The sequence below is a fragment of the Melanerpes formicivorus genome, unplaced genomic scaffold (genome assembly GCF_026170545.1).
Source record: "Melanerpes formicivorus ecotype bairdi unplaced genomic scaffold, bMelFor1.0.p_v2 SCAF_3060, whole genome shotgun sequence".
NCBI classification, from domain to species: Eukaryota; Metazoa; Chordata; class Aves; order Piciformes; family Picidae; genus Melanerpes; species Melanerpes formicivorus.
The window spans coordinates 2691-21447 of NW_027145411.1; the positions used below are offsets into that span (position 1 = coordinate 2691).

The 18757-nt window shown below is 40.0% G+C and overlaps 1 protein-coding gene across 1 annotated transcript; it reads right to left on the minus strand.

Moving 5' to 3' along the window:
* Nucleotides 1-665: 665 nt before the first annotated feature.
* Nucleotides 666-18449, minus strand: LOC137440477 (sodium/hydrogen exchanger 7-like; the record flags this gene model as incomplete). The annotated part of the gene is made up of 5 exons (XM_068136721.1): nucleotides 18262-18449; nucleotides 11577-11636; nucleotides 6538-6601; nucleotides 4117-4199; nucleotides 666-771 (listed from the first exon to the last, which is right to left on the minus strand). Coding segments are annotated over exons 1-5 (453 nt in total), but the record flags the coding sequence as incomplete, so codon positions are not given.
* Nucleotides 18450-18757: the final 308 nt, after the last annotated feature.

Genomic DNA, 18757 nt, shown 5'->3' on the forward strand with positions numbered 1-18757 from the left:
ATATGTTATGGCCCTTGAGTATAAGGGCCATAGTACTACAGGTTTGTTTACAAGAGGCCCATAGGAATTGGTAGATTTCAAAAGCACTGCAGGGATAGGAATTGTGCTTATCAGAATACTGCAAGAGTAATAGGAGAATAAATCATTAATTACGGCAATCCATGGCTGCAAAGACAGTATAGTGATCTGCTAGACTAAGATAAGTAACTGATTAAGGGTTTCTGAAGCGAGATCTCAAATTTCACAGTGGAAACAATGAAGGGAAGCTCTACCGGATTTCTTTCCGGCATGGGTAAATGTGTCAGCATCTTCTCTGAAGGAGACCTCAATGTAACGTTAGAAGTAACGGGGAAAGAACCTCGTTCAAAAGTGTTGAGAAAGAACTGACTATATTGAAGTGATTCCCTCAGCTGGTTTATTGACCAAGCCTAATTTTTCAATATCCTTAGATGTTATTTTTTTAATGTGGTATTTGAATAGTAAGACCAGCTCTGATTTCTACTGACAGAAGCTGTTGCCTCAAGGGAAAGTATCTTAAATCTTTTCTGCCTAGGACAGACCAGCAGTTTTTTGCAGTATGTATATGATACAAACCTTTTGCCTGCTTTGTTAGAGTTAAATAAATAATAAAACAAAACAGAGAGGTAGTGAGTCATTCTACTTACATCATAAACTTGAGGACTTGTCAGGCAGCGGGCTATCAGGCCACACCAGCTGGGCAGAGTTGTGGTTAACGGAGGGCCACTGTGAGTGAGAATTGGCTTTAAATAACTTAAAGTAGTTAAGGAAAACAGATCAGTGCTTTAAAACCACTATTGAAAATAAAAAGAAAATTGCATATAAATGTGGTTCTGCTCAACAACCACTGGGAAAAAAATATCTGCATTTGTAAACAATAATTTAAAGACATCCTCCCCCAGTATTTTTCCTTGGATCCTTTTAGGCATAATTTCTTTACCTACACATGTACTGCAAGGGGAACTAGCTATCTTTCTTCTTAAAGTTTCAAGCAGTTGCAAACTTTCCAGCTCTCCAGGGCCAAAATGAGCAAGAGGAGGTCCAAGTGCTCTGCAAATGGGAACACTGTGTCAGGATTGCAAGCCAGAGGTAACAAAGTGACATACTTATTCAGCTCCACAAGGTGATAAAGAAATACTGCTCATCCAGGGCCCTCAAAGCAATGCAGCCACTTTAACTGCTAGATGGTAGCTGAGGTACAGAGATGCAGCCAGGGATCTTTCTCTGGTAAGGCTTAAAGACATCTCAGCAGTGTATATATATACATGCCACACAGTGTCTGAAAGGAAATCAGTACAGCAAGAACTATATAGGACAGAAGGAAAGCAATGCTACCTACATTGAGGAGGCACAGGGGTGGGAAAGGAAGGTGCCTTTACATCTCTTTTCATAGGTCTCCCCCCACATATTTGTTCACACTGGTGCTCCAGACTGATGATATGCCTGAGGAAGCGCTCAGGAGTCAAAGAAAGGTGTCCAGGCTACAGAGCAGCATGCTGATCTTAACTGGCAAAAGAACAGAGCTCAGGAGAGGAGTGCTATGAATTCCAAACATTCTCTGAAATGAGAAATACAGGACTTTGGGTTGTTGATGGCTTGTTGTTTTGATGTGGGTTTGTTTTTTGGTTTTTTTTTTGGGGGGGGGTGTTTGTTTGTTTGTGTTTTCCAGTCAGTTTGATCATGCCGAGTGTAAAATATACATTGCAAATATTCTATTTACTTTCTTAAGCCTCTAAGCACAGATGTAATCAAGTCCATTTGTGAATATAATAGTTTCCCTGACGCTTTTGACAGATCAAGGTGGTAAGCTGAAAAAGTGGGTTAAAAAAAAAAAAAAAAAAAAAAAAAGAAAAAAGGATGTTTTAGCAGAAATATATCCTCCCCTTTAGCAGAGTTTGGCATTAGCATGTTTAGTCGAGCATATATCAGCATGATAACTGCAGAGTTATGTTTCCTTCTTCCCTCCTCTAGTGTAGTTACACCCAGTCCTGGAAAGAAAGAAGCTCTTGGCCCTTACACTAACCTACCAGCCTCCACACTGCTCTGTATGGAGGCATGCAGTGACTCAGCCATAGTAAAAGAAAACCAGTGAAAGACATCTGGTATGTCACAGTTGCAGTTTTCTTCATGTTTAACAATTGTGGGTGAATCCAGGGAACAGCCCGTGACATTAAATGAACTCTGTATTCCACAGCGATACAGTTCCTGGTTGTCCATCCACAGAGAGCTCTGCAGCCAGTAGCCAGCACTGGAGCACACTGCCAAGTGCATCTATTTGCATCTTTTTCAAGTAGAGTTCCCTTGCAAAAAGTGAATTTTGAGATAATCTGCCTTTCTACCCATAAACCAAGTAAATGCAACAGCAAAATATATGTTGACATTTAGCCGTGGGCACAGAGGTGGCAATTTTAAAGATCATTCCTTCTGTGAAATTTAAGCTGACCCAGCCCAGGATTATCTGAATACTCCCTGCAAGAGGAAGAGCACAAAGTTACCTCTAAGGTACAATAACACAGTTCTGCTTCTGGATGTCAGTTTCCTTGGCACAAATGGCACATAAACCTTCCCTAAAAATTGCTAGTCACCACTGAAAAAGCAAATATGTGATCAGCATCCTTAAGTTTCCGTGAAACAGCTCATGAAGCTGTGACTTTCACCTAGAACATTCTCCACCCCACTCTCCTGTCCTTACTACAGCTGCTGGCGACTGCACTTGTGCTAGCTCAGCTGAGGGGAACGCAGCATTGCCGCCTACTCTTTTTTTGTCAGTCACATCCCTTTTGTAAAGGCAGGGGAAGTCTGCTTCCTCCTTAACAAGACCAAAAAGCAGCAGTCAGCCACAGACAGAACTTTGTGCTCTTACCACAAAAGTTTTTGATGTTTAAGTTTTGGGGTTTTCTGTTTGTTGGGGTTTTTTGTTTTGTTTTATTAATAAAAACTTACCTTAATATACTTTGACACCAGCCACTACAACTCAAAAGGTTAACCTGAAACCACTAAAATACATGAGCATTTAACATACGCCTCCTTCTGGGCTTTTGCCCAATACTACTGTATCTGAAAGCATCGGTCACAGATTTTATTCTGAACAGGCAAGTACTATTAAGATCTGAATGCTTTCAACACTGTACCTAGGATTCCCTGGGTGGGAGACATTGGTGCACAAGGCACAAAAGGAGACTACTCCAATCAGACCAGCAGTCTCATCAACCAGTGGCTAAGACCCCAGTATAAAGACTTCTCAGATGCAAGCTGCAATGAGACTAAAACACTGTCACAGGTATTTACATATGTTCACATACTTCTAGGAATCAAGAGCTGGAATTTATTTGAATATCTGGATACAGGCAACTTGCCATGGCCACAGGATGATCTTTGTCATTTTCCACTAGCAGAATGTAAGTTGTTAAAGCAGGACATTCATATGACTATTTATATGATTAAGAATATATTAAATCTATTATTAAAAAGTGAAAGATGGGATAGCTACACAAAAATTGTTCCGAAGCTTAAACAAAGCGATCTAAATATCGTGATAACTTCATAAAGGTTGCACAGTACTATATATATGCAGGGACACACTCTGCTTCAACACTCAAAGGAAATTCTGGATATACTGAAGGGAATAAGCTGGATCACATGTAGATTTTTACTTCCAGAGCTTCCTATATCAGCAATGGGTTTCCAAAGAGAATTTCATCACAAAACCAGAAGGCTCTTCAAGAGCGCCGAGTTGGGGCTTAGACATACACAATGAACTGAAAAACTTGTTTGTGCTATGAACATTAGTGAGGCTTAGTGGAACAAAACAGAGGATTTTAAATGGTTGTCTTTTAAATGGCTGTCTTATTTTTTAGGAAGGAACTTTGAGAATTGACTGGTTTCTGTCCTCCAGCAAGTGTGACATAGGATGCATCAGAGAAAGGTCCTTCTTCTGAATCAGTGAGTTTACACTTCACTTCTGTGCTTTGAACCTGTCAGATATTTGACCTTTCTCCTGTTTGACTCTCTCAAGTGCTTATGGCTACAGACAGGTACATGGAAAAGAAAACTGAATATTTCATGCCTTGAAGCCAAGCTTTGTTTTCAAAAGGATACTTATGGTCAAAGCTATACCATAGCCTGAAGAGCCAAGCACTTTCCTGCTTTGTCCTGTTCCTTCTTTCAGAATCTAGGCCATCCTAAAAATAAGAAAAAAAACCATAATCAATTATATCAGACAGAAAAAAAAACCCAAATCACACATTCCAATCATTGAAGTTATAACACCCTGTCCAAAATAAGCCAAATTACTTGAATAGTGTACTTGAACTGCAGATGAAAGCTGTTTAAAGACATGCTTATAATTAGATGGTTACTTTCCCTAGAAATTACTGCAGAGAAGTAGGCCCTCTTCATTGCCCTCAAGTTACCTTAACAAGACGTCTAATACAAATTTCCCCTGAGTCTAAAAGCTTATCACACAGTTAATGCAATAATGGGTACAGAAATAAGTCCCAAACTGACAAATAAGCCTCAAAGATGTCTCATCCCCATCCCCCTTCCCAAAAAAAATGAAGTGGAATAATCTAGACTGATCACTATTCATTGTTCAGTTGGCTGCCTTAATTCTAGCTCTGTTTCATGTTCTTTCCTTAAGCCTTTACATTTTGCTTCCCTGGAAGAACAAAGGAAGTTAGTGTACCTGACAGACCCTCAGGAACCTGATGAAATGTATCACACTTAAAAGAAATGTGCGTTAACAGGGAATCCATATGAAAATCACATTTGAGGAATGTCATGCAGATTTTGTAAGCTCAGATCAAGCTCAGAAGTCCTAACAGTGTTAAATATAATCCCTTCACTAGCAGTGCTGCAAGTCATTGCACCAGCTGGTCTGCAGCTGCATTTGTTTTTACTTTTGTTACTGTTTTGATTTTTTATTTGTTTTGGCCAGAGGCCAAAGTTAAGACCAGTTCAACAGATGAAGTAAAAATAATCTTCCAAATTACTGGAAAATATCAAACCAGGATTGTCCCATGTACTTCTGATCTGCAAAAAAATTCATGATCTACCAAGAGTTAGAAAATTAATATATTTTCACACCCTCCCCATCCCAAATGATGTATTTTCTTTAGTTGTGACATGCTGCTAATTTTGGCTTTGTGAAAGAAAGAGGAATCCAAAGGGAACAAATTAACAAACTCTATTAGGAATGCCATGCACAGCTAAAGAGGATAACAAATGGGTAAGTGCTTTATGTTTACAAGGGAAAAAAGCAACCCCGACACTGAATAAGAACAGAATACCAATGCTCTACTTCCTGTTAAAGCAATTCCCCCAAATAGTGACAAGTTCAGTCTGAAATGGCCAAAGCCATCTTACCACGATACCACTTCCTAGCCTTAATTTTATGCAATAACTGTATAGTAATATGTGCTCTGAGTCTTGGTTTTCTGATTTCTTCCAGGCACATACAAAGCCCTTTGGTACCCAAACCCACTGTTTAAGAATCTATTTTGTGGCTTCTACAAAAAAAAAAAGGCACGGAGATGCCTAATGCCATTTCAGCAATTAAAGAGATGCTTCCTGAGCAAGTAACTTTTATCTGTACAACTTGTGACCAAAAAAAAAAAAAGGGGGAGTAGGGGGAAAGCAGTAGAAACTGTCAATAAGAAAGCTGCTCTCAAATACAGCAAGTATCCTGTACATGTATCTGTGACCAGCTTGAATATCAGCATCCTACAATTTCAGGTTTACAAAGCCCAGTTCACAGACTTGCACCCTAAGCAGACTCTGAATCCCAAGTCATTTGCCTTTCCTGTCATTCACCTTCCTCTAGCAGGTTGCTCCACAAGCAATCAGTTATGCTGCTCAACAATTATTGTCAAGCAGTACTCTGGGAGAGTGGAAAATAAGGTCTGGACAAAGGAAGCGCCTGGGAAATACTGGGCTGTTTTTTCCCCACTTCTGTGAATTCACTCAGTTTTAAAATGGAGTAAGCTTTGAACAACCTTCTTTCAATAGTCTTATTTGCCAATAACATATTGCAGGGGAAAAGTCAATTGTTATGTTGTTACTCATGCACAGAAAAGTGCACTAAAGATTTGCTGAATATAGATAACAATTTTCTAATGCTCCTTTTGTATCATACAGCAAAATGATACAGATGGCTCATGGTACAGTATACATGAGCTGAGATGTAACAGTTTTGATTCTAGATTTATGCTGTAGCATGTTAAAAGCAAGCATAGGGAGGGGGGGAGAGGAAAGCAAATTCTTAGAGTGTATTAGTAGATTTGGTAACAGTTTTGATGCCTTATATGTACTTATACACAATCATTTTAACACTGCTGCATTACACTCAATGCCACAGAACATTTTCTAGGGGGCATTACTTGAATACTATACAGTAAAAAGCATTACTGACTTGCCAGCTAAGAGAGAAATGTTTTATCTATGCACATAGCTCCTACAGTTCTTTATTGTCTTAGTTATGAAATAAGACCAGTGTAATAGACAAATAATATAATTACTTACTCCTTGTAAGACTTGAAAGCTGTCATTAGTAGGTGGAGGATCCTGATCTGGGTCAACCCCAACCCTAAAGAAACATTAGGAAAACAAAGCAAGTGGTATTACTGAGGGTTACAAATGCTTTAAGTTTGGCAGAATGCATTTTTAAAGCACTTTAAGCACCCAGCAAAGCCGCATTCAAGGAAGTTATAAGAATAGTTTGAGGAAGAGCTGTCTGTTATTGTCCTGCAGTTATACAGCCATAAACAGAATACTTTTACACTCAAGTAGCAGCTGCCTCTAGACAACAGCTTTAACTCCATCTCTGCATCAATGTCAACTGCTTACCTTTGTTGTCAGTTCTTTAGGACACTAGCAAACACTATTTTTGGCTCAAAAGATGAACTGTGGGTGACATGCTCTTCAGTGGAGAATATCCCTCATGTCCAGCAGCAAGAAACCAGAGACTGAAGATAAGCCAAACCTCAGTATTTGACATGGCAAGTAACTTTTGCAACCAGGGAGGCCCAAGAATGGCTCAAATACATGATTTTTTGTTTTAAATAAAGTCACACACTCCAAGTTCTAATGCATTGTATGAAAAAAAAAGTTATTTTCTTTTTTTTTTTTTTTTTAAACAAAGACTCAATCTTAATTGCTGCAAGTTTTATTCACCAAACACAACATGCCCACAGTGAATTTAGAACAGGCCTGTCTGTTCCAGCCACCCACCTGAGTGAGGGAGGGTCTGTATAATGAGATGGTGGATGATAACAGAATGTTAATAGGAGACTGTAGGCTCACTTTTGCATAGCTATTGAGTATCGTATTACCGTACCATCCTTTCACATGGTGCTCCTATCCAAGATGAGTACATAATCCTTGCAATTATGTTCTGGTTGTTCTGGTCTGTTTTAGGGGTAACTATTTGTTAAGACCAGACTTGTCTAGTTTTAAACCCTATTCATGCCTGAATCTCTGTACTTTGTTATATCACTTCAAATACTAGGTAAGATTGTCAGTCTCAAATGTGCTATGTTTCAGTCCTGCCACGTTGCATAACAAGTGTAGGAAAATGCAGGCAACAGCAAAAAAAACATTGTCTGAAATAGCTAACTTCTTCATTTTCCCTCTCTTGGAAGAGACTGAGATGGTTCAGTGCAATTTCTTTGTTACTTAGACTTTGTGTCAGCTATTTCTTGTTTATGCAACATCCCTGAAGATCACCAGAAACAATCGGAACCTTGCTTGTAAGAACATATAATTTGTGTGTCCCAGGGACACATGCTTGCATAAGGCAAGCAGTAATACAAACACAGTTTACCTTCAGGCACAGAAGATGGCATGGATTAAAATAAAAGGGAACACCTTCAAAGAACTTCTAGCAGTGCTTTCTAATAGAACATATAGAGTCATCTTAACCCTTAGGCACATTTGACCTGGCAATTCATTGGCACTGACCAGGCTCAAGACAAAGAACCTTCACCAGAACACTGGACTGAGATTGGGTATTGGATTGTAACATATGTTAAAATAGACCACCGCACACAAAAGCTCTGAAAGGTTACAAGGGACCACTTAGGTTATCACAAGTGGTGAAGATACAGCAAGAAGGGTTTTCTGCAATCAAACTAGCTACCTACTGAAGCCTCATGCAGAAAGCTGAGTAGCAACATCAGGAAACTCCCCAGGTATGGCAATATATATGATTGCACATTCCTTTATAAATACACATAAAAGAAAAAAGATCTGTGGGTTTCCAAACTCCAGCTGGGGAGGTTCATTACACCATACACAGCAATGATGCTCACGTTAATCCTGCATTTGGGAATGTGAACAGGGAGTTCAAGAAGGTTGTTCCAGAAGATGAACATAGCTTGCATTCCTGAAATAGTTTTAGCTCACTGGGCTAGCCATTCACTTCACAGTATATTAGAAAATCAAACAGTTCAAAATATCTCTGTTTTTACTTGACTTACAAGATTGTGTATTTGCTTTGGAGAGTTTAACTGCCCTTAGGCATAGAAAGAGGGCTTAGTGATAAACTAAAGCTGGATGACCATACTGTTGAGTGAAAAGTCATAGTACACCACAGGCCAGGTGTTTGGGGTTCACTGTTGGGCTGAAGAGGAAATGTGAGTTTTTCTATAACAACATGGTTCAGGTTTTAGAAGAAGAAATTTTACTACAATCTTACTCCAGGCATTTCTTTTAATGTTGAAATGGTATGTTGACAGAGGCTTGTCCTTTTTAAGTTTGTGGGGGGTTTTCCCCAAAGTTATTCATCAGGTAAATTTATATTTTGGGTATTTCTAATTGATTTTTTTTTCAGTTCATGTTTCAAAGTATGTTCCTCAGTTCACAGATTAACACAACATATTTTGAATTCCCACAACTACTTTTGGTATTTTTCAGCTGGTACACTGTCTCTCTTACTTTCTACTCTAGCATGAAATGCATTGTAAGACTTTTTTTTTTGGTAGCAAGTCTACCTGTTTATATTTCAAGGCACATAAGCCCTCATACCATGACAAGCATCACAACTTTGCAGGCCCTGCCCCCAGATTTCTAAGTCTCATCTTCATCACCTGAAACAAAACACCACCAAAAAAATCATTCAGGTCTCTCCCAAGCTCCTTTACCGTAAAAAGAACATAGAAAACATTTAATAACTTCATCCTTAGTTAGCTACTTACATAATTAAAAGTACAAGTAAAGCTGGTACATGTATGTATATCTTCAATATTGATTTTTTTTTGCTGGTGGTTTAAAAAGAAGTCCATCTCACATCCTTAAGTACATTTTAAAAGCTCCCTGTAATTTGAATGTTCTGTAAATGCTGCTATCAGTTTCTCATTTATATAAACATTTTTTTTAAATCAGGATAAATTGTTACAGAACTGATTTATACAGATCTTCTCTCAGAGATCAGTGACACAAAGCCTTGCTAATGACTGTGTTTTGTTCAAATTCCCTAGCAGAAAGGCAGGTGGGTAAGCTCTGGTTGGAAACAATGTTTTGTTGGAGGCACAGTCTGTGACCTGGAGTGAGGGGCATGTCAGCTGCAGAACAGCCAATGCCAGGGTACTGCAAGTCCCAGCAAGCATCTTTGCTTTACCCAGCACCCTTTCTGAAAGCCCCCTGCAGCAGCTGTGTATAAGAGCATTGCCTGAGTGTGTACAAATGCAATTCAGATGAAGAACACAAGCAGTCTTCCAGCTGTAACAATGCATACCTATCCCAAAACTGGTGAAAAATGCATCTCCACCCCCCTCCCCGCCCAATTTGCCTGAGTTTGGTATCTGATAGATACCTGAATAGTACACACAACTATTATATAGTTCAGTCACCTTTATTTCTGCCTTGGAAAGTTTATTACAATCTGTAGGCATATGCATACTACAGTAACAATTTAACCAAATTCTTCACTCCTCCATTTTTTTCTCTTCACTTCTAGCATAAAAGGCTTGTCACACTTCAAGAGCCCTGTAATAGAAAAGGGGCTATCACTGAGCTCCTAATGCCCACTACCAAAGCACTACATTTCTGCTAAATTTCTCAGTCATCCTTCTACAGCTAGAACTCCAGAAGAGCAGTCACTGAGATTTGATCTCTCAAATGCTAAACCTATGTACAATTCAGTAATTTAAACAGTGTGGTAGAAAATGGCTGACAAAACGTGGAATGCAAAGTAGAAACAAAATGCGTGGAAAGGAATGGGGGGAGGGGGTAAGTAAAGGCAGAATTACTATGTCATTTTTAAGTGGCTGAAACTGGTTCTTCTGATACTACATAAACCTTTCCAAGGCCCTGCAACACAGATGACAAGTTACCAAAATACCAGGCTTTATTACATTTTAGCATGTGTAATTACTGTGGCAACAGCCAAGAACGCTGTAATTGATAACAGGTTCTCAGACTCTCTGTTTAAGCTAATGCACTGCATCTCTGGCAATCACACAGCTTCACTGGGAACTTTCAAGTATGACAGGATACTTGGAAAACCCTAACGTTGGGCAATCCCAAAGCGTTTTTGTTTACATAAATGTGCTATGCATACACACACACATATGATGACATATTTCCATGTACATTCTATTCAGAGATGTATTTTGTTATCTGGTGGGGGCAGGGTGTTGTGATTTTTTTTTTTCCTCTCTCTGTATCCACGTGTCAATTCTAGAAGCCACCAACCAGAGAAGACTACAAGTCTGGTTTTTTCTCACTTCTTCTAACATCTTCCTGTAAAGCAATGTGGTAACCCTATTTTTCAAAAAAGCACATCCCCAGGGAGGCCGGGGTAAATCATCTGTGCAGTTCCTTCCGACCTGAACAGTTGTACAAAATGACCCTAAGAAATGCTTAAGAATATCTGTGTGATTAAGGATCACATCCATGATTTCTCAGCTGTCAAGTCTTTCCAGGCCAGTGGTGCTAGTTTGCTTCATTCATTACCCATACACAAAGTTAAAGGTTGTAGTGTTTTGGGGGAGGTTTTTTTAAGCTAAAGCCTGGAGAAGAGGAGACTCAGGGGTGACCTTATCACTCTCTACAACTACCTGAAGGGAGGTTGTAGACACGTGGATGATGGTCTCTTCTCCCAGGCAACCAGTACCAGAACAAGAGGACACAGTCTCAGGCTGCGCCAGGGGGAGGTTTAGGTTGGATGTTAGGAAGAAGTTCTATACAGAGAGAGTGATTGCCCATTGGAATGGGCTGCCTGGGGAGGTGGTGGAATCACCATCATTGGAGGTTTTCAGGAGGAGACTTGATGGGGTGCTTGGTGCCATGGGATTAGTTGTTTAGGTGGGTTGCATTGCTTGAAGGGTTGGACGCGATGATCTTGAAGGTCTCTTCCAACCTGGTTTATTCTATTCTAAATATGAGCCACACTTTCCCAGCTTAGAATAGACTCATAATTGAGGAATATTTACGGCACTGCAGAAAAGGAGAAGCAGTAGCAGCATGCCATAGTAGAGAAAGAAAGCAGATGCTTGGTGTTATAAAGATGAAGAAAAGCCAAGCACTGGGTTAGTTTGGTATCAAGGAAAGCACAGTGTCACCTGAAATACAGCCAGCGGCTTTCACTCATCTCTTCCACCGATGGAACATGGTCACCAACTCTGGTACAGTACAAGAATGCAATGTGAGTGAACAAAATGCTCATGAGATGGTAGCTTTACACAGCTCCTTAGCAAAACAATGCAGACCAAGAACAACAAAAAAACCACAAAAACAAAACAGCAAACACAAAAATACCTACCCAATCAAAAAAGACAAAGCAGACAAAAATAAGAATGGCAGAACAATGACAGAGTGACAAAAATCATCAAAATTAACAACAGCAGCACTTTATAATTTAGATATCTAGAAACAGTCATCATACATTCAGATTCAGGCTGGCAAAGCACCTGTATTCATGACAGGCTACAATAGCTCTCAAGAAAGCTGCTACAGACAGAGCTGACCTAAGACAATTCCTACTACTTTGAACCTGCACGTGGTATAAAAGAGAAAAAGCCATTAGAGAAAATAACCACAGGAAGCTACACATAAATGGAAGAGGCCACCAATGCTGCCCAGTTTCAGAGCAGTCCAAAACAACTGGCAACACATACTAAATCATCAGTTTAACAAATGATTGACTATCAATGTTTAACATCATTAAGCTCCAGTCACAGCAGAGTGTTTGTACTCCTTGCTTGGCCTTTTTCAGTTGTAGTTAAAAAATAAAAGAAACACGTGGGAAAGCATGTTTGGTTTCTAATAGTTTCCACATCAATTCCTTATCAGCTTGTGGTTAGTTTATTCCTCCCAGTTTTCTATGAGGGCATGCTACATAAACTGTATATTCCTCACATGAAATAAAAGCCCAGATGATCAGAAATCCACAGAGGCCTCACTTTTCAAAGAGCAGGTGTATGTGCCCTGACTGTAGGCTGACATCTTGACAAACCAAATATTTAAGACTACAGCTTGTGATAAAAAGAACAGGCACTCATCTAATCCTTGAAGGCTGAGACAAATAGCAGACTTGCGACAGATCTGTTTTGGATTCCTGATTCAACAGCTCTTCTCCCATACTGACATACACCCCCGGTCAGAGCACCCTGCTCTGAAAGGGCAACACGGGGATGGCTCTGCATATGCAGCAAAAACTAAAATTAAAAACTGCCCAATAGCTTCCCTTCTATGACTTTTTTCTCTTTGCTGTATCATTGCCAAGTTAATATATTGAAGTTTTTCCAGATGTCTCTAATGAGTACAGCATTTTTGGAAATTTTTAGCTATTTTGGAAGAGTTCAACTGGTTCTCAGAAGATGCCAGAGAAAGAGGAGATTTCCCACCACCACATTCTTTAATAAAATAAAAGCTGATTGCTAGAAAAAGTTGAAAAGTTGTTTCAGGTTGGTTTCAGGGTGCCTTTGAGTATTTCTTTACCTAACCTAACCAAGATAATGATTCCTGAAATTGCCTGCTGAGGCTTGGCAGTTAAACCCATATAATTTATGTGGTCTAGATATATCTCAACCCAGTTCCTTCAGGGTCAGGGCCTTCCCAACATTTTTTCTCTCTAGTGTGAATCACTATGTTTCAGAGCACAAGAATAGAGATGAGGAAGCACCTTCCATGCTTACTTCCAGACATCCAAAAGAGGAGACGACACTCTTTCCTACTATGGGAAAGAAGCAGAGGGGTGAGGCTGGAGGTTCAAAGTCTGCATTTAAGAGATTTACAACTGCTGATGAGAAACTAGAGACTGGGAAAGGAGAAGTAAGAAGACAGAAGAAACTAGACAGGGAAAGATGACCGGAAATGCAGAAAGAGACGGTTAAAGGAAAAAGCCCATAACAGAGGGAAAAGCACAGCACCCATGTCTGTGCTCCTGCCCTTCAAAGGCAGCAACCAGAAGGCAGTGAAGGATTATAGAATAATGGAAAGAGACTGAAAACCAGAAGGATGTTACCTCCTGCTAGACATCCCTCACTCCAGATCAGAATGTTACACAAGGCTGGATTACCAGTATCAACACTTGCTTCCTGCCTTTGCAGCACACTGAGGCATGGCATTCAAGAAATGCACATTTTATAGCTGGACCACCCTGGATAAAAGAGTATAACCTGAGACTGCCACTTAAGCTGTCAGTTTTGTAACCACCCCAGATAGTTAGGTAGCACATATAGCAGCTGTGTCAGAATTAGTGTTTCCCAATATCTCATTCATTTTGCTCACTTAAATTAAAAAAACAAACCGAACAACCCAACCAAACCAAAAACAAACCCCCAAGAAATGAGAGCCCCACAAACCAAACCAAACCCACACACACACACTCCACTTAAAAACATTGCATTTGCAAAGTCAGGCAAAAGGCAGTAAATATCTAAACTGACTTGAGCTGTGCAACCTTTCATTTTTATGGTAGGAATATCTTCAAGTATTTTAAGATTAAATGCTTTAAAATTCACAAAAATGTTGCTAAGTTTAGCTGAAATTACTTAATGAAAATAAACATGAACTTCCTTATTTGAGGCAGATTATAAAGAAGAGGAAGGCATTAACCTCTGTGTTGCTTCATTCAACATGAAAAAAGCCAGGTCAATAATCTCTAATGAAAAAAATGGGGGGAAAAAAATTAAAATATGAATGTTAGGAGTTCCCTTTTTTCCTGTGACGTATAATTGAAGTCAGTCAGCTACTTTTCTGAAAAGAGGAACTTTGCCATTAGTTTTGATTTACAGGACTCCCGAGTTAGCTGAAACCTCAAGCAAGAAATTGTTTCTCTGTTTTAGTCTCAAAGAATGAGACTATATTTTAATATCCAAGTCATGCTTTAGTTTCCAGCAGTAAACTAAATTAATCCTGCCACAAACCATGGGTCCTCTGCTGATCAGTAGACCCTGGTACACTGGTATCATACCCTAGCTGGAAAGACACATGCTCTTCCAAATACTTGAGACATTCAGAACAGAACAAGGTGAAACAGAAAACATTTTTGCTTATTTTCCTCCTTACACTGCTTTTTACTTTACAAAAAATGAACTTTAATGTTAGTCTACTTTTATTATAGTAGGAGAGAAGGGACTACTAGAAGGAATAAAGCATGCATCACAATTACCATGTAATTAATGGTGCAGCCAGAAGTATGTGCCTCTGCCTTGAGCCACAGCAAAGCAATTCTGAATCCTTACGTGGGTATTGCCCCATGTGTGCATGAAACTGCCTCCTCATGAACATATTGGTATCAAGCCAGGCTGGAAGCCTAGACTGGAGTTAGCACTCTGATACTGTTCTATGTAAATTGTGCAGGCACAACCTTAAGTAAGAAGCTTTGGTGTTGATATCTGTCTTAGCTCCTCTCACTTGCCCAGTTCAGTTCCTACGGAAGTTCAGCCCATCACAGATCATGGGAACTACTGAAGGGGGCATCCTGTGGGGATGGGGAAACCCCATTGATGGGCAGACAAGTACCCACAGGACTACAGAAACACCACACTGCCACACAATGGCCAGGCAAGCTAAACCAGGCTGAAAGGTCAGTCAGCTTGGTTGACTCTTTGTTAAAGCAGGTTCTTCTCTTGTGCTCACCTGCACACTGCAGAAAGGCCAACTGCTTCATGAGGACTTGGTAATGGCTAAACAGATTTCCATCTTTTCTTCAAGAAAAGCCAAAATCCACCAGGATACAAGTGTGAGCCAGCAGAGCTGGACAAAGTCCACACAAATCCCGACATTGAAATCCAATACACAAACAGCATTAGTTTCCTATGTGCCTCCACTTAATCTAGGAAGTAAATAACTTTTTATCTTTTATCATCTTTTATGTTAAATAATCCTGTACAAGAGCACTACTTATTTCCAGCCTCTTGCAGACTAACCTAATGGGCAAGTGCCAAGGCTCAAGCATCCCAGGTGACCCCAGAGAAGTTACCTACTGCACAGCCTCAGGACTGCATCAGCACTATACACTGCTGCTGAGCAAGGGCATTGGGACAACACATCATCTTCATCTCCTCCTGCCTACCCCTTCCACTGGGGAGAAAAGGATAGAAAAGAGAAAAGCAACATACTTCTAAAATTCAGCTGAAAATTAATTTGTTTCATTCCTAAGTCTGTAAGGTCAGACAGGATTTCTTGCTTTTCAGCATCAAGGGCTATGTCACAGAGGATGCCTTACCACCGAGTTTCTCATTCTCCATCAGTTGAGCACAGCTGCCACCTCCTGGCACTAATCTTATTTCATGTGGTCGCTAAAAGTGCAGTCTCCATCATTACTAGAGAAGCACACATTCAGGCAGCTGTAGGCAGGCCCATGGAGTTCTCTAGAATCCTTCTTATGCAGAGTTCCTTTCTTTACATATCTTTCCCTTAACATGGAAATTTACCATGTATTCACATTGACAATTAAAATTACTACTTACTAGCATGAATGGTACATCTCACCAAAAAAATGTAGCTAAACACTAAAAACTACAGTTCAGCCAACTGCCTTTTGGCAGCTACTCCTCTGGCAATAGTATCAGAGCCTTTCCAGCTGTTCTGCCTTGCTGCCCACATGAACGATTTTTCAAGCCTACTTGAAGGGCAAGCCTGGAATGGATACAGTGTTAGCCCTTTCTCCCTTCAGGAACAATTCAGCAGCCAAGTTCATAGAGTCTCTTTGCTAAACCAAATTACACCTTTAGCAGGACTAAGTGCTTATTTTTGGATGCTTCCACAAGCTGCTTCCTGAGCATGGGAAAATTAAAACAAAAACAAAAAAAACAGCCAAACAAACCAAAACCACCACCAAACCCAAACAACCAAAACCCTACAGTGTGCTGCCTCGCAGCTATTTCCCAGTTGGCCAAGAGCTAAGCTGTGATACTGTAATAGCACAACTGCACTGGAACTGGATTCGTGGATGACTTCACACCAGGTGTTGCATTACCTGTTAGTGACATGACAGTCAAAGAGCCTGACCACACAGTGGTGACACTTGTTTCTAGCCAAACATCTGAAAATTGCATTTAAAGATAGTTTTAAAGGACAGAAATGGATTCATTTGGCACCAAACTCAGGAAAGCACCATTTCCCAGTGTTTGCTGTTAGTCAGAGCTGTGTGACCATTTTAGGCTGTGCCTTTAAGAAAGGGACAGTGCTGGAACACTGGCTGAATATTTTGAAAACATTCAGATATTCTAAACGAATTTCATTGGTAGAATGCAACTTTAAGTTTTAGTTCAGTTTGAGCCTGTCTCTGTTCCAGTCTGTTCTGCCTTTCCAGCCTGTCTACTTCTGAGCAACTAGCCAGAGCTGACCTTGGATAGCAGGTAAGAGGATTAATCCTTGCATGAGCTTTGAAGCCTAACAAAATTTCATCCTTATTAATTACCTTTTCTCTCTCTCTAACCCTTTTTGGAAACAAGGGAGGTAGGGGGAGAGAGGGGGTACAGGGTGGGAACCCTCCTCTGTCCAGAGGAGGGAGTTTTGTTCTGTATTACTTTTTCTTTGCTGTATATTTCTGTCTATATTGTAAGTACTGTATATTGTGTATATATCCATTTGCATTTCATCCAGCTTGTAAATATAGCTTTGCTCCTCCGACTGAGCTAGCTGTGGTTTCTTTCTTTGTAGGGGAGGGAGAACTGAACCCTCTCTCACCACTACAAGCTGAAATACTGTAAATCACTGATGAAATGTCTGCCTTTTGCTACCTTCAGTAAGAAGGGTTCACAAGCATTTCTGGGTGTCTCTTTGTTACTTCCCCTGCACCGTTGTCTACCCAGAAAGCACCTGCTGCCAATTGTTACAAGCAGTCCACTCACATTTTCCAAAAGCAGCATTAGTCCCTAAGAATCAGCAGTTCTTCCAAAGACTGAAACTGTTTTTACATTTGTTTCTCCTATCATACTACAAGTTAATGTGACAGAAATTCTGGTTAGTATAATTAGAAAGCAAGACAAAGCAAGCTTTCAAGTGTCAGGGATCACAAATTATTTTTATTTGAAAAACACACTGTAGTGTTTGTACAGCATGTACTGTTTCAATTCCACTCTATCTACCTTTGCCCCTCCCAACTGCCAAAACCTTCACAGAATGATAACATGTGGTCTTTAACAATGACTGATTCATGATTCTCCAGCTCTTCTGTGGACAAGTATCCTCAAACATGACTGTACTTGCAGCCCACAAGTAGTGAGTCTTGGCCAGGATATGCAAATACCTATAATCATGCTACTTACCATTTTCACAGGTTCCTTCAAAACAGAAGGAAACACACCAAGACAACCAGCAGGATCTCAGTTATCCCAGTTGTTTAGGTAACATCAGGTTTGTTTGGAGAGATGGGTAAAGTGCATGCAGTTCAGTGTAACCCACTAAAGACTCCATTTAACTTAAAAAAATGTAACAGAACCATTATCAAGAGCCAAAGAACAGAAAAATGTCTTCATATAATAGGAAGAGAAGTTTATATAGAACTAGAGAGTTTGATTCTTTCTTTTCAATATGCTGGCTGCTGTATTAGACAACGCTATTCAATATCGCAACTGGGCTGAAAAGGACCACTAGAAAGCTGTACAATGATTCCTAGCAGCATCAGTATACTTTCTTCCCCAGCCTGCACTAGCACCTTCCTCCATAAAATGTTATGTTCTAAATACCTGAACACCTTTAGCAAGCAACAAACAAGTTCTATAGGACTGTGCTTGATTAGCAGAGCTGCCACTTGAAAAGTGACATTTCTGCACCATACAGCTGCACACTAACCTGATGTTCAGCCATGACAGCATGGGAGTTGTACCTCCCCCGACGATCCACACAGTGAAAAAGACAATGAGGAGAGTTGTTGAGAACATCATTTGATGTGAGTAGGTAGCAGTATCTCGTATCGCCAGAGCAAACGCCATGGCTCCCCTGAGACCTATGCAAAAGAATGAAACAGCAGAGCTTCAGAAGTGAAACTGCACTTGATTTTGTAACACAGCATGTTTCCTTGCTCCATCCCTGCCACACAGGCACAAAGTGACAGAAAGTACTGGGCTGCAGCAAATTTTGATTTCCTCCTTTTTGATTATACCTTTGGATTCAAATGCACTGAATTAAAATAACCCCCCACATTTTCCCAGTTGATTCTGTAACTGAAGCATGTATTTTTGACATGAAATTGTTATCATCTGAAAAAAAAAATAAAATGGTCTAGTTAGTAACATGTTCACAGGCAGACTTTATTCCCTTCCTTCCCTGCTCTTGAATATAAAACTCC